Here is a 20,419-nt window from a genome sequence, read left to right as displayed (position 1 = left end):
TTGGAAACGAACAAAATTAAAAAGCATAGATATAATAATTACATACATTAGAAAAAGCAAAACGGGTAAAGAAGTGCTATGGAGCAAACGAAACGACCTTCGGAAACCCCTATGAAGAGACATCTTACACGACCAACAGAAAACACTAAATCAATTCCGCGCGGACGTTCATCAAAACCCGTCGTCCAACAAACAGTTAATCCCAATCCTACTAAACTTGCTGATCCCCCAGCACGAACAGGACAGTTAGTCGAAGAAACCTCTCGAATCACCCGCAAAGATTTCTGCAAGTTCAAAATTTTCTTGGATAGTGTTGATGATGCTACGCGCAAGAATGTGGAACGCAAACTCAAACTATTGGGTGTGGTAAGAAATCATATACAACACCATTTTCTTTTAGTTTTTCTAAAACTTATCTTAATTCACATTTTACAAAACAACATTAGACCCTTGAGCCATTCTTTTCTAAGAATTGTACCCATTTCATTACCACAAAACCTTTCACACCACCAAAACAAACCAAGCAGATCAATGCAGAAATTTCAACCAAATCGGCTCCACTTACAGAGATTAGCAATCGAGAGAATAATTCTGATTTCAAGATAATCATGAATAGGTAATAAATATATATCTAAGTTTACTCATCTAATTATCATTCTGTTTATATATATATATATATATATATATATATTTATCTGCATAATGTACATAGAAAACAGCTAAATCCATTCGGTACTGGTATTCCGACCAGAGTAAGCACCACAATAAGCACTGAGCAAGACATCATGTTCTCATCTCATATTGTTTCTTCTTTATTTCTTCATGCGTGTGTGTGTACTTGGGTATCACAGATTCCTGCTCCTGCTGCACCACCTCAGGAAGAACTTGTCGATAAGGCCTTTCGCCTTAATCTTCAAGTGTGGGGACTTCATGGTATTTACCTTGATTTTATTTTATTTTTGATACAAACTCTCTATCTATACTGACACACGCCTTTTTACTTTTAATTTTTATACATATATACGTATATATTTATACGTATCTAATTGTTAATCGTTGAATATTAAAGATATGCTACGTTGTATTCAGACAATCTTGGATGGATCGAATCGAAGTCAGCGAAAAGAAGATGTAGCTCCACGTGGCTTGGCAAATGTGCTCAAGGAAGAAAAGACTCATGGAGTCCGAACAGGAATAGCTGGCGATGCAAATTCATCACGCCCTCACTTTGTGCCATTCAAAGGCTACTATGCACTCGTCGAAGATGTCACGGGTGTTTGTAGGCCAACGGTCATCAAAGAGTACACAAAATCTCTTTCCCAAAGCGCCGTAGAAAGACGTCCCTGGCCATTCCTCAAAGACACGCCTTATGGAAAATCGCCGTTTGCACAAGCAATCATCCCTGATGACTCTCAGCTCAAAACCGGTGCTTCTGGTAGTCAAGAGCAGCAATTCGGAAGACCGACACAAACTGCAAACAGACTTCCTCTTGGAACCCACGGAATTGTTCCGCTACAGCCCAAACGTCAGACAACTAGGCAAATTCCATCTGACTCGCTTTTTCGGGTATCTGGCTTTCATCCAAGTGTGGTCCAGTCCACTACTTCGCGAACTGCTCTTGCATCTGGATCTACTATGGTCCCAGCCGAAGGACGACATCTTGCTCCTGGTGACAATGTCGGCCGGCTGACTCGTCGTACTGTCGAAGTCAAAAACACACGAGAACCTAAAAATGAAGCAATTGCAAATGTGGTCAATTCGGCTGTCCTCAATTTTCAACAAATGCAACTCAATAATAATAATACCCAGGACAATCAAGTAAAACCTGCAGCAGAAAAAACAAATGGGCAAACGGATCGACGTGGTGGGAATGCGGTAGAAGAAGTGTGGTACTGCGAGAATTGTAACAGGAAGTTTTCATCGTATGAAAAGGTAAATCTACATATATATATATACTAACAATAAATTATAATAAATTCTTTTATGACTAATCCTTTTTTTTTAATAGCATATTAAGGAAGACGCTCATCAAGCCTTTATTCGTGACAGCAACAATTTTTCTGTACTTGACGATCTGCTTTCCAAGACTCGCCGGTCCTACAAAGAACCTTTACCCCTGCATATGAAGCCAAAGGTTGATCCTAATATTGACGGTAAAAACGTTCGATTTCAACATTCCAACAAGCGATCATATGCACTTGCGGTGGCTACTAATGACGACGACCAATATCCCAATAAGTTCCAAAGGCACAAAATCGAAGATAATGAGGATACATCTGAGATGACCAGCACCATTGTCGATGACAGCTGGGAGAAGTATTACTCGGTGTTCTTGTAAATAGACTTTAAAAACAAAACAAAACAAAAAACTTCACATACATCGACATTATTACTACACTATTACTACATATTTATACACACTACATGCATTTAACATACATCATCACAATCTCGTTTTTTTATTTATTTTGTTTTTTAACCTTTATATATATATATATAAATCAACTCTAATAGGAAGCTTTTTCGAGGCTTTGATAGTGGATTTTAGGATTGAATGTTAATTAAGTACTTCTTTATATATATATATATATATGTTTCGATTTCAATTGTAAGTATTTGGTTAATTAATATAGGTGGAGATGCAAAGTTTTACAGAATAAAGGTTAATAATTTATTTATTTTTTAAAAAAGAAAATTCAAGGATGTGATATCAAAACACCATCTGTTTTTGGACTGTTCATCGGAACTGCATTTATACCATTCTATTGATCTTTGAAAGCCTTGATGTTTAAGTCCACCAATACTCCCTAAAAATCTAACGTGTTCATAGATCATCTCCACAATTTCTTCGAGAAATACTGTTCAATAGAAGAACCGGTGTATATAAGAAAGTACATTGGTATATGAATAAAATATTAATCTACTGGAGAGGAATGATACATAAATATCATTAAATCCCAAGTGTGAAAAGAAGAAAGTAGGCAAAAATACATTTCTAAACACGTTTTTTTTTCTTTATTACGCATCATCAGATGGGGATGATGCATCAATTGAATTTGTTGTTTGGGATAGAATAACCTGTGTATTCTGCACAATCTCAAGAGCTTGAGCGGCTTGCGATTGTAGATTCGGCAATTCTTTAATCTGTTGCAAATAAGCACATACCAGCTCATGAGTCTCTTGTGGTACGGGCATTGATTCTGGCAGTAACTTTAACAGCTCTTTGGGGAATTCATTGTAAAGGTTCTGTTCTATAATAATAGTTTTTTTCAATTCAATTTAATAATAAGAACATATACAAAAACTTACTATGACCAGTAGTAGGTAATTCAATATCTTCTGACTGGACAAAGTCATCGATTGAGAGCACAGCTGCATTCTTATATGAGGTTTGAATGTCGTCGATTATTGCATTATATCCAAATTGTTGATTCTTGTTATTTATTGAAGATGTTACAGTCGTCATAATGAACAAATGAATACAATCTACACTCTAACGACGTAGATAGAACAACAGGGACGTTTTTTTTTTAATTTTGTTTCAGAATTAAAAAAGGAAAATTTTCGCCTAAGAAGAAATACAGGATTTTCGGACCCAAATGAGCTTTTTTTTGCAAACTTTCGCTTTTCGGTGAAAATTAAATGGGTGCAAAAAAAAACCTCATTTGGGTCCGAAAATCCTGTATTTCAGCTACTCTGAAATTATAAAAATTGAATAGAGTAGGCATATTGGCTATTATATATTGGGTATGCCGTAGAAATTGCTCTCCTGGTGCTGTTTTCACTGATGGGATGTTTGTTTCATCTTCCTTGATCCCTTGGACCACCTTCCTTGCATCTTCATTTCTCATTCGCTTAACGCTATCAGATGCATTGTAGTATTCTTTTGTTGTTAAACGTCTTATATCATCATCAGCATGATATGAGTTGAAAGCATCTCTTCTTCTAGGATCCACCGTACACACTCGAAAATTCCCCGCAATTTCCTGGGTATTAAAGTTATTTGTTGTGAGCTCAACAGAATTGAGAGGATCAGTTGCGGTCCGTCTTGCAAACAATACCCTGCACGTATAGCCGTCTATGTATATTGAGTTCAAGAAGATCTTGCCTTTTTCTTTTGGGAGATTTATAAAAGCTTCAATATCATTGATTTTGAACTTCTTAAAATTGAAGAAGTGGGCAAATAATCGTCTTGTGTAGGCTACAGGTGATTCGTCTCGCATTTTCTGTGGACCTTGCTCGAAAAACTATTTAACATTCTCACCGTCTATTTTAATAAATCTCCACTTAAAACTAGACGAGGGAAACAATACAAACAGTCTTGGGAGTATATGTTGTTGCTGTTATTGCTGTTGTGGGGATTGTGGTTGCTCAGGCTGCTGTACATAAATACTCAAAACTTATCTCAAGACAGGAATAATTTCTTGAGAATTTCTTGAAAGAGTAGCCTTGTTGACTGGAATTGTAGGCAGTCTATTGCGGATTGGTGTGATTCTTTCATTTAGAAATGTAGAAAGTCGAGGGAGTATGATAGTCGTGTTTTCTGGCAATATTTGATCTGGGATTTGAAGGAGAGCTGGCAGTATAATCAGTAAATTGTCCAATAAATGTTCATATACGATGTTCTTTAGAGCATCCGTAGCAGTAGCATTTAAATTCAGTTTTTCCCGATTTAAATGCTTTTTGGAAATGCTTTCCAAAAAAGTGGTCTGCAGCAGTAGCATTTCCGACAGCATCTAATTCCATGCTCCGTAATTTTTATGACCTTGAGCAATGAAATAGATGCTCGTTTTAAAAATTTGCTGAGCATTTAAATTGTTTTTCTTATTTATTTTTTCTTTGAACCGAATAATAGTATATAGCAACACTTACAAAAACTCACAAAAATTATGCTCACTACAAAGCTGATATTCTTGAAGACATTTAACTTGTGTTTTTTATATTAGAAATAAAAGAAAAATATCTAATAATAATGAATTTTACTAGTGAAGAAGACTATACCATATAGTATAATTATCTAAGTGCTCTTTTTATTATGTAACTGATATTTTACCCTCCATTTTTTTACTTCTTTTAACCTTAGATGTGGCTTATGAGCACTCAATTTAATGCTAATTGAAATGCCACTGCTACGGATGCTCTTAGATAATTATACTATATGGTATAGTCTTCTTCACTAGTAAAATTCATTATTATTAGATATTTTTCTTTTATTTCTAATATAAAAAACACAAGTTAAATGTCTTCAAGAATATCAGCTTTGTAGTGAGCATAATTTTTGTGAGTTTTTGTAAGTGTTGCTATATACTATTATTCGGTTCAAAGAAAAAATAAATAAGAAAAACAATTTAAATGCTCAGCAAGTTTTTAAAACGAGCATCTATTTCATTGCTCAAGGTCATAAAAATTACGGAGCATGGAATTAGATGCTGTCGGAAATGCTACTGCTACGGATGCTCTTATACAGTCAAAGCTCGATATAGTGATATGGATGGTGGACAGAAATTTTATCACTATCACTATATCGAGCGTGTTTTTTTCTTACTCCGCGCATTATTTAGTGATATTTCTAATGCTGCTTTGAGTGACTACCACTGTAGAAAAAAATCTACGAGTATTTGAAACAAGCTGCCTTATTTTGGAAAGAAATGGCAGATTTTTGAACACCATCTAGCACTTACCAAGTTTAGAATATCTCTATCCTATTTTGGCTCTAGAGAAATATTTTGAAGATGAAAGTCTAGTCGTCAACCCAGGAAACCATCTTGATTTCCGAATAAAGAGAACTACTTGCTTGATTAAAGAAAAATCAACTAGAGGGTCAAACAAACCCTATGAATTCTGTACCTTGGATCTGAGCTTATACCAGAAACAGTCATACCTACTAATATTTCTTTTTAATGCGAACTTGTGTTTTTATTCCGTAAAGTCTTTTTCTTTCTATTTCTTCTCACTGTTACTATTGTTGACAAGTCTTTGAGGCTTTACGAAGTACTAACCGATTTATAGTTTATAGCTTTTGGACGATAACAATACTAAGCAAGAGATCTATAACAAGACCCTATAACACAAAACCTTTTATCAAAGCCTTACAAGATAAGCACACATACACATATTTTATAGATAGAATGATATATAGCTATAGCTCTTGTAATGTTAAGCGAAACTCCCTTTTTTATTTCTGGCTAAAGCGATATCTAGTAGCTTATAAAGACCCTGATCTTACAATTTTAATTAGACTTTTACTATATTTTATTTAATTTAAAATTATTATAGTCTTCTTCTTTACATACTTATTTTATCATTCGTCTACTATTTTTTAGTACCCTTTGTTAGAGGCAATGCTATAGATATGAGAAGGTTAAAGAAGAGCCTTATTTTATTACTTTTACTATTAATAAAGTCAAAAAATAAAAATATTTTGCTATAAAACATTAAGTTTGTTGGACCAATTATAAGAAAATTTAAAGTACCTAAAAAGGTATAGATCTACCATATTTGGAGCAATTGATTGGATTAGATGCAAAAACAATCTGAAATCCCACAAATCGCATTTGCTGGAGAATCTACGAGCGCGTATATTCGATACGAGCGCGTAGAAAAGCTACGAGCCCGGAGTTATAAGCTCTTCATATTTGAGTAGTTCTATTGGCTGAAAAATCTTCCCCGACATATCTACGAGCGCGTATATTCGATACGAGCGCGTATAAAAGCTACGAGTACGGAGTTATAAATGCTGCCATTTACCACAGTGTATCTCACATTTTCATTGTATATGGAAGCCATGGCTCTTCCCGCTAAAGTACCGGACCCACCTATTGGGTCCACCACAACACTAGGTCAAGCCAATATAACCACTCCACAACCCTCTACTACTACCTCTACCACAACCAACACTAGGTCATATCTCGATGTCGCCACAGCCACTCCCGCCCCCGGTCAAGTACCAGTCGTTCTTTTCTCTAACTTGCCGACATCTACGGATCGCGTCTGGCGCGAAAGTACATCTCGTCATTCGGTATTCTTCACCCCACCAACTGATTCCACCCTTACCTCTGAATTCTGGACTGCTCTCAGAGCAAGCGTTCCTACGGCATGCACCTTGGGAATATCATTCGCTCATCGTCAACCGCTCATCCACGAATTGCACCTGACCAATTCTACCATCTGCACCGAACTCTGTTCCAAAAGCTTCCTGGTTGGAGGCCAAACGTACTTCCCCTCTATGGGTATTGCCCCAGGCACAAAAATCTTGCGTATCTCCCTCTCCCAGCTTCCATACCTTCCTTCCCCTCTGCTTGAAGAGGCTATCAAAACAGCCTTGGCCGCATATGGCACCGTCCGCGAAGTCGGTTTGCATCTTCGTGCCAATTTTTTTGATGGCACTGGTTTTGCTTACCTTGAACGACCACCCAACCCCGATGCCACCCTTGCCAAACTCTCATACAAGATCCCGTATGATGGCGACTTGTACTTCTTAGGTACCTGGAAACAGATGGGTATTCACTGTAATTATTGTAAAGTTATGGGCCATGCTATCGAAAACTGTCCAGACCGCCCCAAAGATTCCCGACGCTGCTTCACTTGTGACCAGACTGGTCACTTGCAACATGCCTGCCCCAGAGCACCCCCCACGGACACCAGCTCTTCCAAGAGACCCCGCAAGGTTCCCACGACACATGACTCCCCTGATCGCTCACGCAAGACTACTCCCGGTGCGTCTCACAGACCTCCGGCCAAGAAATCGATCCCCCCTCGCGGTACACCTACGATGGCTGAGGGATCCCAGGCTACTACCACCACCTCCCGCACGAATTCCTCGACACCGCGACGACCCTCTGTCCCCGCTGTTCCTACTTCCCCCCGCCAGTCTGCCAACAGGTTTGCTGCACTTGACGGACTAACTGACAACAGCCGCACAGGCGCACTCTTCGACCCCACTCTGCCTCTTCCTCAGACACACAACACCCAGTATGATCCCGTCTTTCACCCCCTCCACAACGCTTTTCTTCCCTCCAACTACACTTCCGGCTCCACTAAAGACGAAGAAGAATTTCACCCCAGCGCTTTTGACGGCGACGACGACCAAGACTCCCAGAATATCCTAACTGATGACGAGATGGCAGACGGCGATCATTCTTAAATTTATGATTAATATAGCCTCCATGAACTGCCGCGGACTTGTCAAGTCCGGAAACACCAATAATCGCTCCCTCTCTCTAGACATACTTGCCCTTCAAGAAACTCACGCCAACACAGACGCTCTTCAACAGACGTTTCATCTTCAATTTCAAGCATCCGACTCACTATGGTCTCCTCACTGTGGTTTGGTTTCCCTCTCTCCCCTCATTTCTTTTACTGATCCTCTTTTTTCTCTCTGTGGTCGTTGCATTACTGCCACCGTTGTTCACTCTTCCAATTTGTTTGCCCCATTTCGTATTTGCGTTTTATATGTCCCTGCTTCATATCGTCCTCGATATGATTTTCTCACCTCTCTCCTATCCTCCCCACATCTTCTCCCTTCCCTTCCTTCTCGCTTTCTTATGCTAGGAGATTTTAATTATTCCTCATATGCAAATGCCTCTCGTGCTGGCCTCGCGCCACGTCTATGGCTGCATTTTGTCGCTAACCACTTTGTAGACTGTGTCACTTTGTCTGACGCTCAACCTATGCCTACCTTTCATCGCGACCTTTCCTCTTCGACTATCGACTACATATATGCCTCCAAGGATATAGCGTCTTGTCACTCTTCGTCCACCGTCACATTTGTTCAGCCCCTGTGGACCGATCATTGCCTTGTACGTACCTGTCTTAGTTTTCCTATGCTGTCTCACATTGGTCGAGGTTTGTGGCGTGCGAACCCTCGTTTGGCGAACATCCCTTCCTTCCGCTCCTCCCTGTCCGACTGTCTTTCATCCTTCATACCACTACTCTCGCCTTCAATTTCCCCCCAATCACAGTGGGATCTGATCAAAGTCGAAGTGGCTCGTTTCACACGTTCATATTCACGCACAACCCGCCCATCACTTGCCACTTTGGAGGTAAAGCTTCAGAGTAAACGTGACCATTTGATACATAGATTTCGACATCAGCCTGCTCAGAACTTCCAGCTGCCCATCGTCGAGCGTCAACTTCAGCAAGTTCAACAGGAATGCACCGAGATACTAGCACTCCGCGCCGGAAAACACTGGAGAGAACAAGGCGAAACTTCCGCTGGGTTTTTGAAACGCACAGTTGCTTTTCGCCAAGCTCGAACCACAATAACCAGCCTCCGCCACCCCTTCACCGACACCTTATGCACTGATCCCGATGATCTTACGGAAGCTGCTGCTGCATTTTATGAAGATCTTTACACACCCGACCCTCCTGCTCAGACAGCTATCGACGACCTCCTCCTTCACTTGCCACCAGACCTCTTTCTTTCCGAAACTACCTCCACGACCCTCCTTAAACCCTTCACCTTGGATGACATCCGAGACGGCGCCACTCGCACTCCTAATGCCAGTAGCCCTGGGCCGGATGGCCTGCCTTATGAGATTCTGCGATTAATTATGGATCATCCGATGTGTGCTGTCTTACTTGTTCGAATATTTAACGATGGGCTTGCCCTCGGTGTGTTTCCTTCGTCCTGGCAATCAACCTGCGTCTCTCTTCTTCCCAAGAAAGGTGACCTCACATCCCTCCGCAACTGGCGCCCGATCGCTCTCATCAATACCGATGCCAAAGTGTTCACTCGCCTCATCAATCGTCGCATGGTGCCTGCTGCTTCCTCCCTTGTTACGCCCTTCCAGACCGGGTTTGTCCAAGGACGCTTCATTGCTGACAATGGCATGCTGACCAAGTTGGTTATGGCACAGGCTAGACAGGACGGTTCATCTGGTATAGGCCTTCTTTTGGATCAGGAGAAAGCTTACGACAGAGTCCATCCCGACTACCTTCGCCAGGTCTTGCAGCATTTCAACTTTCCCCCTTCCCTCGTTACCTGTATATCTCAACTTTTCTTCTCTACACAGATTCGAATCAATGTCAATGGACACCTATCCCGATCATTCCTTCAGGCTCGTGGACTCCGGCAGGGTGATCCTCTTTCTCCTGTACTCTTTAACCTTGCATTCGAACCTTTGTTGCGTCGTGTGATTCATGATCCTTCCTTTGCCGGATTTTCTCCATCACCACGCACTGCTATTCCACCACCTCCGCCCATCAAGCTCTTGGCCTATGCCGACGATCTGCTAGTCTTTCTGCCTGATGCCGCCCACTTGTCCCGTCTTCATCATCATCTTCTCACATACTCTCATGCCTCCAATGCTCGCATCAATCTCCATAAAACTGAAGCTTTCTCCCTGTCCGGTCTTCCACTGCCAGAATGGCGCCCCGTCCTACAACAATTCGACATCACCGCCTGGTCTGACAGATCTTCCTCCACTCCCCTGCGATATCTCGGCTTTCCTCTTATTCAATCCTTACCTCAGCGCAATTCTTTCTGTGACAACATTCTTTCCAAGATTGAATCTACCTGTAATATCCACCACTCTCGCTCTCTCTCTATTCGTGGCCGTGCCACAGTGCTCAACTCTCTCATCCTCTCTAAGCTCTGGCACGTCCTCAGAGTTGTCACTGTACCTCTATCCTTTTTCCGTCGACTTCGCTCGATCATGAGTAAGTTTATACAATACCGCTCCTTTCCTCCCATTTCTCTCGGCACTTTCTGCCAGCCTATTCGGCTCGGCGGTCTAGGGGTCCTTGATCCTCAGGTTCAACAGGCTGCTCTTCAGTTGCGCTGGCTCCGGCCTCTCGTCCGCTCTCCGCTGTCCCCCTCTGGCCTGGTCCCGCCTTGGTTCTCTTACGTCCTCCGCCTCGACTCCTCATCTGCTGATCCACTCGTTCCTTTGATATTTCCATCTCTCCGATCCTCTCATCAGCGTGATTTCGACTCTCCTCTGGCCACCCTACTTGCTGCCATTGATCTTCTCCCTCACAACTTCTCTGACGTGGTAGTCAACCTCCCCACCTGTCTCTCTCTGCCTCTCTCCTATCTCACTACCGCACAACCAGACCACCCTCCCTTTCCATCTGCATGGCGCGATCTCCGGGTTTCCGACGCCTATGAAGTAGATCCTAGTTTCGGCGTGCTTGCCCAACGCCCCCTCCACCGCATACTCCGTCGTCCTATTGTCCTTCACCGGTTCTTCGAACGTCTCTACACTCGCTCTCTTGTCTTGCACCCTGTCTTGTATCGTGCCACCATTCCCCCCGCGATTTGTGCCATACAGTTTCCTTCGCTAGATATGCCTTCCGGTACAGCTGTCGATGTGCGTCCTTTCTTGACGGCTCTTGTCCCCGGCATCCCTTGGCATCGTTTGTCCACCCAGTCTTTCCGCCTACTCTGCAATTTCCACTCCAAATCCGCACGCCCCATAAGCCCCACACTCGTCCCTCGCCAGCTTCGTCGGTTTTGGTCCTTCCCCCTGCCGCATGGGGCCCGCAACGTTTGGTTTCGTGCCCTGCACAAGAACATTCCTTGCCGTTCTCGCCTCAATTCTAGGATCCCTACCGCTTTCCCAGACCCATCCTGTGCCCTCTGCTCTCACCCTCTGGACAATCAAACTCATTTTTTGTTCCAGTGTCCGGTCAAACTGTCCGTATGGTCGTCAATCTGGACGTTGTACTTTGCCCAGACCGCGACACCCACTGTCTTGCTTTCTGGTTTGCAATCCTTCACATTCCCTCCTTGCACCGATTCTTCTCTTTTTGCTGCCTCAATTTTTGGCTGCACGCTGCTGGCTATATGGCGCCATCATTGGCTGTTCATATTTGATCACGTTCCTTTTGTCTCCTCCGCTGCCTTTTCCACTGTTTCTCTCTTCTCGACCGCCTCAAGAGCGAACTTGCTCTCGACTTTCCCCCCCCCCCTTTAGCTTCTTTCCATACCTCCACAATATATATAACCACAAACATATAAATAGAAAAACATTGTAAAAATATAAAAGCCAAAAACAAGTCGTGATTTTCCTCTTTTGCCTTGCAGCATAAGGCTCACTAATAAACTAGAGCCTTCGGCTCCCTACAAAAAAAAATGTATATGGAAGCCTTGGATGTGAAACATGAGATCGTATAAAATTACATATATGGTTAAATGTTTCAAAAAAAATTTATATGATGTGTCCAAGGTCCCTACTGTCACTATATCGAAAAATAGTGATAATAAGCAGGCACGGACCCAAATTTTCCAAAAAATTATCACTATATCGCGATTATCACTATATCGAATATCACTATATCGAGTTTTGACTGTATATTTATATTTTTTGTATGATTACCAGAGAAAGACAAGCTTTATCGATTAACTACTCTATTAGTACCTTTTAGCAGAATCACATTTTTACCTTGTCTCAACTAAATTCCCTTTCTATCCCAAATTTTATTCTTTTGTGTCTCAATTCTCTTTTTTGTTTGTTTAGAAGTTGATTTTTATTCGTCCAAAAAAAGCTAACATCGTCTCAATTCCAAGTATAAACACTATATATGCAGTTACATAGAAGACATTTAATGGTTTTTCTCTTCAATTTTATGGGCTCAGAGGTTGAAACGTTCTTGACTGCGACTGTATAAGCAAGTCACGCGCCAGTATTTTATCAATTGTGCCCATATTCATCTACATCAACGCTTAATTATACACAACAAAATGGGAGGAGGGGATCTTAATTTAAAGAAAAGTTGGCATCCATCGACATTTAAAAACCAAGAACGTGTTTGGAAAGAAGAACGAAAGCATTCAGATGAGCAACGCAAGATTGAACAAATGAAAAAAGAGCTGGCTGAAGAGCGCCAACTTCAAGAGCTTCAGCAACTTCAAGAGCAAGCAGGTGGAAGGTACGGGCACAAAACTCAAGATTCAATTCATTCGACTAAATCGCAATTAGATCTCGATCTGATAAACTTGATTGGATGTATGCTGCACCGAATCAAGGATCCAATAAAGCAGGAGGAAGTGACATGGAAGAATTCCTGCTCGGAAAGAAGAATGTTGATGAGATCCTACGCAATCGAGGAAATGGAGAATCGGTAAATATATTATTAATATTGTTACTATTATCTTTTTGATTTACTCAATCTGTAAGATCTTATAGCTAGCATCATCTAACGATGACAGATTTGCACTGTCAAATGCAAACGCTAACACTGAAAGAGATATTCAAGCGAAAATCAGAGAAGATCCATTATTGATGATCAAACGTCGGGAACAGCAAGCCTTGAGAGCAATTGTCGATAATCCGTTGCGTATGAAAGAATTAAAAAAGGAGAAGAAAAGTAAGAAAAGTAAAAAAGATATCACTTCCGACCGACACCGCCAACACAAGCGACATAGTTCAGATAAGCACAGTAACGAAAGACGAGATCGATCTAAAGAAAAGTCAAAGCATACATATGAAAGAAATACACGACGTTCAGAGTCGCACACACATCGAGACTCAAGAGAAATAAGGCGTAGAGATTGATATACAAAACCTAAAAATGCATATACATTATGGACAGACGCAACCCGAAAATAATATATATATATATATAATAAAGAGACTTGTTATGGATTGAGGATAGATTTGTTTATTATTTAAAAAAAAAAGGAAAAAAAATAGTAGATATATCTGCTTTATTTCTTGGCAGGCAACTTCTTTTCGTAAGGAATGAAGGTACGACCATCCATGTAGGGTACAAGAGCGGGGGGGACCTCGAGGCCATCTTCGCGTTGCCAGGTCTCCAAGAGACCGCAAATGGCTCTCTCGGTAGCACAGAGGGTAGAGTTAAGGCAGTGGACGTATTTCTTTTCGCGGTCAGACATCTTCTTGACACCACAACGGATCTCAAGACTGCGAGACTGGAAATCGGTACAGTTACTGCAGGACACGAGTTCCTTGTACTCCCCCTGGAAGGGGAACCAGGCCTCGAGATCGTACTTCTTGGCAGCGGCATTGTTGAGAGCACCGGATACAATGGAGACTACGCGGTAAGACAGACCAAGACTCTTGAAAAAGTCTTCGGAGTGGCCAATCATATCATAGAACATCTCCCATGACTTCTCGGGGTCGGTGAGAACAAACTGCTCGATCTTTTCAAACTGATGAACACGGAAGATACCCCATGTATCTTTGCCGTGAGCACCGGCTTCTTTACGGAAACATGTAGAATAGCCAGCATATCTATTTTTATAGTAGTGTAAGTAACCCAGTTTATTTTCTTCTTTACTACATAAAATAAAAATAAAGCCTTTGACTTACTTAATAGGAAGTTGTTCTGCGGGCTTCTCGAACCATTCATTAGCATGGAAAGCAGAGATGGGCTGTTCAGAGGTGGCAATGAGGTATTTGTCATCACCATCACCAGTAACTTTGTAAAGTTCCTCGTCAAACTGGCTGAGCTGGGCAGTCTTGGCCATCATCTCTTTTTTCATGAAAAAGGGAGTCATGAGCTTCTTATAACCACGTCTAGCAAGGAAGGAGAGACCATAATTAATCATAGCCAAGTTAAGATCAACACCGACACCAGTCAAGAAATATCCACGGTGTCCGGCAATATTAGCGCCACGCTCCTGGTCATAGCCATCGAGACGAGAAAGAACCTCGTGATGGGAGAGGATGTCTGTTCTCTTGACAGGGACAACGTTATTGTGATTGTAGGTGCGAATGATCTCGTTATTATCTTCATTCATTGAGGTTGGGACAGATGAATGAACAATGTTGCCCATTGTAGAGAGCTTCTCCTTCCAGTTACTCTCGGACTCCTTGGCCTGGGCAATCAACGCCTCTTTGTCTTTTTGGAGCTGTTCTTTTTGCTTTACAAGAGGGGTAGCGTCTTCCTTGGCCTTGAACTTCTTTCCAATATCCTTTTGAACGGCATTGATCTCCTTGTTCTTCTGGTCACTCTGGAACTGGACTACATGTGTTACAGATTACTTAGTATTCAAGGATAAAAGTTCAGCTTTACGCGTTAATCACTTACTCTTAACCCATTCCTTGTAAAGAGCAATAATCTCATCAACAATCTCAACGGAATCTCCACGTCTGCGCTGAGATTCTTTGACTGCATCGGGATTACCACCACGGTCTTCCAGGAGCAAGTTGATGTCAAGCATGATGTATAAGATGTATGACTCACTTTTCTAAAAAAAAAGTGTAAAAAAAATACAACAATAAAAAATTAGCGTCGGAGTGGGTGACTCTGAATTGCGGCTTTGCGCCATGATTCACCAAACGCCAATGGCATCCAAAGGACCATGGACACCACACCAGACCCAGGAAATTCTTACTTTCTTGTTTTATTATTTTATTTTCACCCAACTATAATACTTATTTTACTTTCGAGTTGATGGGAACTTTATTTATCTATGCTTAAATTGCACTGAATATAACTTAATAGACCTGTGCTGTCAAGTAAGTATTATCTTCCTATCTTCTTTTATTAATCTGTGTCTTTAAAAAGCTTTAGCTTTTATAAATTTATATATTTAATTTGGAGCATTTTTTTACATATGATTTTGATTCAATAAAAAGGGAAAAAAAGTAAATAAAAGAATATGCTTAAGACATATATGTGTATGTAAGCCTTGGAAAACTCCAATAAAAAAAGGTACTTCAATGACAGAGGCTCTTGTTTTCCAACAATTGGTGTGGACAGACTAAAAGGGCAAAAAAAGGGCAAAAAAAGGGCAATTTTTTTTAATCGACTCTAATTAGCTAGTTTTCTTCCATTGCCACTAGGATTGAGAAGAGAAGCATTTTTTTATGGAGAAGATGGGCCATATAATTAGAGGTCTAGAAAAACTCGCAATAAAAGGTTCTCACTTAATGACAGAGACAGGATTATATGCACAAATTTATCTAATATGTATTTTGAACTAATTTTGAACTTTTTTTTTTAAAAAAAAAGGTGTGGACAGTCATAAATTAGTCTGATTAACTAAGCTCTGGCTGAAGTTGTTTTACCTTTTTTTTGAGCTTTTATTCTGTCCACATCAAATCGGCACAGGTGGTACCTATCTACAAAAACAAAGGAGCGCACGCAGATCCCAGCAGTTATAGGCCCATCAGTTTGACCTCGGTGTTCAGGAAGCTTTTGGAGCGATGCCTGGCTGAGGAACCCCTTTCGATCATGCCAGAGTTAGACATAGCCCAGGGAGGATTCCGCGCTAGCCGCGGTACCCTAGACCAGGCTCTCTGTCTCCACGAACTAATGAGGCAATACTCTGTTCCCGACCCTGAGCGAGAGCAAGCGCTCAAACCCCCAGTTGTTGTCTTCCTCGACATAAAAGCTGTATATGGTAGTGTGGATCGTCACGCCATATGGGACTCGTTGCGACCCTTTGTGTCGGAACCCTTGCTAGTGCTACTTCAAAATTTGTTTAACGATATTATTGTTAATGTAGTGATGAAAATGTAGCCTCCCGTGGTATTACGCCGAGACACGGAGTCCTGCAGGGTAGTATACTTTCACCTTTCTTGTATTCAATTTTTATTGATACCCTACCACGTTTACTTTGGGGAGTCTCCACCCAACCATACTACGTTCGCGTCCCCTCTCCCTCGTTAACAAGGTCCCTTCGTTTGTCCTCATACTGTACGTACGCATTTGACGGCCCAACAGCCACTCCTTTGTCATTATTGGAGGAGCTTAGAACGGTCACCTGTAATGTGTTCAGTGTTCCAAGGACGGAGGGGGATGCACCAGACTTTCTTCCTATGCCAATGGCTCCTATCAACTGTCTTCTGTACGCTGACGATGTTGCCCTTATCGGCACACCCGAAGATGCGCAGAAAATGTTGACTGTAGCTGAGACACATTCAAGTCTTCTGAGGTATAAGTGGAGTCCATCCAAATGCGAGGTCCTCAATGCCCCTCCCAATTTTCCCTTTTCTCTATACAGGAATACTCTTCCCACTTGCACACCCTTTAAATATTTAGGATTTCCTTTCGCTAGCCATGGTATAGATCAAGTCGACATGTTCCTTAAGTCGCAGCAAAAAGCTTGTGCAGCAATGTGCAAGCTTAGTAGCTCGGGTGTGCACATGAACGGTTTTGGTCTCCCTGCGGCTCCCAGAGCTTATCTCATTTTTATCCGCCCCATTCTTGAGTACGGCTTAGCTATTGTTCCTGCTAGCCAGAGTGACATTCATATCTTGCAGAAGGCTCAAAATATGTGTCTCCGGACATGTATTCGACGGCCCGATGCAACGATGGGAGTTGTTCATATCGCTGCATTAGCTGCTCTACCCAACGTATTCATCCGTTCCCGTGCTCTTCAAGCCAAATTTCTTTGTCGTGCTGAAACACTACCCTCAGACTCCCTGATTAAAGCTCTTACCACGCAGCTGGAACTTTCCAAAGAAAAAACGACATGGGGTGAGCTTCGTCGTAGTGTACTCTGGAAAAAGCCCCAATTTCTGAAAGAACATCAACCTCGGTTGAAGGACCCATTAAAAGAAGCTTATGCTCTACTGTGCCAAAAATAAATCGACATGCAACTTGCAAGCATTAACTGTCCGGTAAATGTTGCTAGAGGCTTGTGCAAACCTGTCTGGGATCCGGTCTTACTACTGCCCTGCACTCGTTCAGAACGACGCCGCCTGATCAAATGGCGAATTGCTTGGCTACCACCTACACCATAAGTTGAGTGCCAATGTGGCGCTATCAAGGGTAATCGAAACCACATGCTTATATGCCCCGCCACAATCACTCTCGTTCAAAAACTCTGGTCTTTGATAGATCCTGCTCCTCCCCCAGAGGTTCATCTCATCGACTATGGTCTCAACTGTCTCCCCAGGTCTTTCAAATCGCCTGGTACGTGATGCGATTGGTGGCCGTGCTTGCTTGCCTTGCTACGTGCTGTTGAACAAACCACCTCATCCTACAAACTGCCAGAAGAAAAAGCTCATGGTCAAATCCTCATCGACCTTGCAGCAAAATTCCGTGCCACAAAACCAACCCGTCCCCACCGCATCCCGCTGCCCACCCAAGAACCTGTTCCTGGTGATCCGTTCCCTCATCTTCTATCCGAAATTTCCACCGTTCCTCGTCAACTCCCTCCATCTGTGCCCGCCTGAAATTGTGCCTAGGAGGACTGACTTGGTCTGGTATTGTTGTGTATTCTGGATCCATAAATGGGTCGTCCGAGTTTCTAAAAGGAATCCCTCTTTGGAGCTCCTATCCCTGCTGAAATCCGTTCCCAATTCTGGTGCCGTCAGTACCAAGTTACTTATTCTCGATTCTTTCGTGTCATTTATTTTTCTTATATATTTATTTCACCTGTATTCTTACCAGCTGTATTATCTATTTTAGTCTTAGTCTTTCTAAAAGCCGTTTTCCCCCACAGGGGGTTTTTTTTACGTGCTCTCTTAATGTTTTGTTGACTATTCATCTTTGTCTTTGGCATGCGCGTTCCATATTTTTTCTTTATTTTTCTTTCACTTTTACATATTTTTTTTTATTCCCCCTCATATTTAAGGGGTTACTTTTATTAATTTCAATTATTTCCCGGCTCTCATCGGGTAGCCAATATGCTAAAATGCGCAAGACCTAGAAAAACCCAAAATAAAATATTTTCACCTGTCCACACCAAGTATGTTGTTGTCTACTTGAGTTAGAGACTGATGCGCATTTAGATTTTTTGTGGGCGAAATTGCCTTACAAATCGAGACAAACAAGACTTTGAAATACTTTCTTTCACTGGTATTGTTAGTTAAGGCTAAAGAAATGTCTCGAAATCAAAGACTACTTCAAGTTTCCCATGTTTAACAGCTATCATTACGGCGGAAAAAATGGTAACATGTTTACTACTTTGGTAAAATGGCTGGCATTTTTTACTTAATAAAAAATAACAGTTATGACTCTGTATAAGACCAAAACAGGTACTGTTACCATTTTTTCAAGAAAAATCAAGCGTCCTCCCTCTTCTCTATTACATTCTCTCTTATACAACTTTAAAAGAATAGTTTGTTTTTTATTATATGAAAAATATTATTGCCAGAAAAAAACTTTTCTATTGGCCACTTACAATAACAAAAAACATTACTGCTTTGCTACTGCAAAAGGTACGCAGTAAAACACTGTTATTTAAATTCTATCTTATATGATTTGGGTCTTCTGATATATCTTGGATGGCACTTATTATTATTTTTACCGATCTCTACAAATATACCGATGTTAGAGAGAGAGAAAAGAAAAAAATAAATATAAATATATATAATATGCTGGCTAGTTCAGTACAACAAGTGTTTGCTCTAAGAATATATATATATATCTTACCACTTTGCTCGATAATGATTTGTTGCATTGTATTCAGGTCTTTCGCACTGACTGTTTGCACAAACTGTTTGCTAAATTGCTTGCTAAATTGTTTTTGAAGCTCGCGTAATGATTGATCGATTTCGACAATGACAACTTCAATTTTCTGCATCGAGTTAATGAGAGTAGTATTAATATTGGACATGTTTAAATTTTTTAATTACAAGTATGAGGAGTGAGTTTGAAAGAAAACATGATAGTGTATGTAAGTAGGATAAGATAAATATTTGGGCATGAGAAATGTGATGTTTTATTACTAATGATTGATAGCTATTTATATGAAAGAGATTAGGACAGAGATACAGACAGAGCAAATAAAAGAAGATATGTTTATGCACTTGTATGTACCAGATTGTATTAGCTCATGCGGACGGGTACAATCCTTTTGTGTCCACACAACAAACCTGCAAAGAATATAAAGTGAATAAGACGTTTAGTTTCTGCTATATATTCATATATGTTCATACTTCACACTATCCATACATCAAATTTCTTAAAGTATATGCTATAACAATATAGTTCTATACAAACTGTAGCTATTCCATGAAATTTCTTTACATTTCTCAATGACAAAACTCTGTGATAGCTAAAAAAACGACTTTGGTATAAGCATACTCTATGAAGGCAATATGACGTCTGAACATCATATAGTTAATTAGCCCTTCATTATTGTTGTGGTGATTATGCTTTGTGCAGAAGTTTATTTATGGAAGATTTGAAAGTGGAGGAAACGAAGATTTGTGAGAACATGTAGGGTTTGTTTATTGCGAAAATTGGGTGTATCAAATTTTGACGGGATTCTTACACTGAACTACTACTGTTATTTATATTATTTTGGATCAGAAAAAATTATGTGACTAGGGTCAAGTAATCAATCTTGTACAGGCCTTAATTAGAGCAGCTTTATTCCGGGACAATTCATATACGATTAACTATATAAATGTGTACAGTCCCGATGAAGTACTATCATAGAAATAGAATATGCTTGCGAGTTATAATTATGCATTTTATAATTTGTTGATGTATCCCTTATTGCGATGATATAATCATATAAAGCGAGCTCTGCTTGCTCTCCGAGGGTTCC

At 40.9% G+C, this 20,419-nt stretch overlaps 10 protein-coding genes across 10 annotated transcripts; 5 read left to right on the top strand and 5 right to left on the bottom strand.

Annotated features, from left to right (window-relative positions):
• Nucleotides 1–78: 78 nt before the first annotated feature.
• On the top strand, nucleotides 79–2,769 carry PHYBLDRAFT_70112 (hypothetical protein; the record flags this gene model as incomplete). The annotated part of the gene is made up of 8 exons (XM_018442216.1): nucleotides 79–366; nucleotides 447–616; nucleotides 713–752; nucleotides 852–933; nucleotides 1,070–1,932; nucleotides 2,009–2,334; nucleotides 2,614–2,662; nucleotides 2,692–2,769. The coding sequence occupies 8 exons, from the start codon at nucleotides 79–81 to the stop codon at nucleotides 2,767–2,769; spliced, it is 1,896 nt and encodes a 631-aa protein (XP_018289593.1).
• A 249-nt stretch (nucleotides 2,770–3,018) lies between these two features.
• On the bottom strand, nucleotides 3,019–3,466 carry PHYBLDRAFT_170212 (hypothetical protein; the record flags this gene model as incomplete). Its single annotated transcript, XM_018436293.1, has 2 exons — nucleotides 3,019–3,251; nucleotides 3,310–3,466. 2 exons carry the CDS (start codon nucleotides 3,464–3,466, stop codon nucleotides 3,019–3,021), a joined length of 390 nt encoding a protein of 129 aa, XP_018289592.1.
• A 172-nt stretch (nucleotides 3,467–3,638) lies between these two features.
• Nucleotides 3,639–4,223, bottom strand: PHYBLDRAFT_170211 (hypothetical protein; the record flags this gene model as incomplete). The annotated part of the gene is made up of 1 exon (XM_018436292.1): nucleotides 3,639–4,223. The coding sequence occupies one exon, from the start codon at nucleotides 4,221–4,223 to the stop codon at nucleotides 3,639–3,641; it is 585 nt and encodes a 194-aa protein (XP_018289591.1).
• Nucleotides 4,224–4,400: 177 nt separating this feature from the next.
• On the bottom strand, nucleotides 4,401–4,746 carry PHYBLDRAFT_70115 (hypothetical protein; the record flags this gene model as incomplete). The annotated part of the gene is made up of 2 exons (XM_018442217.1): nucleotides 4,401–4,576; nucleotides 4,620–4,746. The coding sequence occupies 2 exons, from the start codon at nucleotides 4,744–4,746 to the stop codon at nucleotides 4,401–4,403; spliced, it is 303 nt and encodes a 100-aa protein (XP_018289590.1).
• Nucleotides 4,747–8,543: 3,797 nt separating this feature from the next.
• Nucleotides 8,544–11,918, top strand: PHYBLDRAFT_170209 (hypothetical protein; the record flags this gene model as incomplete). Its single annotated transcript, XM_018436291.1, has 2 exons — nucleotides 8,544–9,041; nucleotides 10,506–11,918. The coding sequence occupies 2 exons, from the start codon at nucleotides 8,544–8,546 to the stop codon at nucleotides 11,916–11,918; spliced, it is 1,911 nt and encodes a 636-aa protein (XP_018289589.1).
• Nucleotides 11,919–12,685: 767 nt separating this feature from the next.
• Nucleotides 12,686–13,448, top strand: PHYBLDRAFT_101640 (hypothetical protein; the record flags this gene model as incomplete). Its single annotated transcript, XM_018427644.1, has 3 exons — nucleotides 12,686–12,873; nucleotides 12,924–13,065; nucleotides 13,131–13,448. Coding segments are annotated over 3 exons (648 nt in total), but the record flags the coding sequence as incomplete, so codon positions are not given.
• Nucleotides 13,449–13,579: 131 nt separating this feature from the next.
• On the bottom strand, nucleotides 13,580–15,149 carry PHYBLDRAFT_182033 (hypothetical protein). Its single transcript, XM_018438552.1, has 3 exons — nucleotides 14,998–15,149; nucleotides 14,277–14,931; nucleotides 13,580–14,198 (listed from the first exon to the last, which is right to left on the bottom strand). Exons 1-3 carry the CDS (start codon nucleotides 15,128–15,130, stop codon nucleotides 13,652–13,654), a joined length of 1,335 nt encoding a protein of 444 aa, XP_018289587.1. The 5' UTR covers nucleotides 15,131–15,149; the 3' UTR covers nucleotides 13,580–13,651.
• A 1,845-nt stretch (nucleotides 15,150–16,994) lies between these two features.
• Nucleotides 16,995–17,504, top strand: PHYBLDRAFT_170206 (hypothetical protein; the record flags this gene model as incomplete). Its single annotated transcript, XM_018436290.1, has 1 exon — nucleotides 16,995–17,504. One exon carries the CDS (start codon nucleotides 16,995–16,997, stop codon nucleotides 17,502–17,504), a length of 510 nt encoding a protein of 169 aa, XP_018289586.1.
• A 198-nt stretch (nucleotides 17,505–17,702) lies between these two features.
• On the top strand, nucleotides 17,703–18,095 carry PHYBLDRAFT_147291 (hypothetical protein; the record flags this gene model as incomplete). The annotated part of the gene is made up of 2 exons (XM_018431836.1): nucleotides 17,703–17,832; nucleotides 17,914–18,095. 2 exons carry the CDS (start codon nucleotides 17,703–17,705, stop codon nucleotides 18,093–18,095), a joined length of 312 nt encoding a protein of 103 aa, XP_018289585.1.
• Nucleotides 18,096–19,245: 1,150 nt separating this feature from the next.
• PHYBLDRAFT_147290 (hypothetical protein) lies at nucleotides 19,246–19,480 on the bottom strand (the record flags this gene model as incomplete). Its single annotated transcript, XM_018431835.1, has 2 exons — nucleotides 19,246–19,271; nucleotides 19,297–19,480. 2 exons carry the CDS (start codon nucleotides 19,478–19,480, stop codon nucleotides 19,246–19,248), a joined length of 210 nt encoding a protein of 69 aa, XP_018289584.1.
• Between the last annotated feature and the right edge of the window lie 939 nt (nucleotides 19,481–20,419).

The sequence above is a fragment of the Phycomyces blakesleeanus genome (genome assembly GCF_001638985.1).
Source record: "Phycomyces blakesleeanus NRRL 1555(-) unplaced genomic scaffold PHYBLscaffold_15, whole genome shotgun sequence".
Taxonomy (NCBI): Eukaryota; Fungi; Mucoromycota; class Mucoromycetes; order Mucorales; family Phycomycetaceae; genus Phycomyces; species Phycomyces blakesleeanus.
The sequence above is the reverse complement of the archived record's forward strand: the minus strand, read 5'-3'. Positions and strand labels throughout refer to the sequence as shown.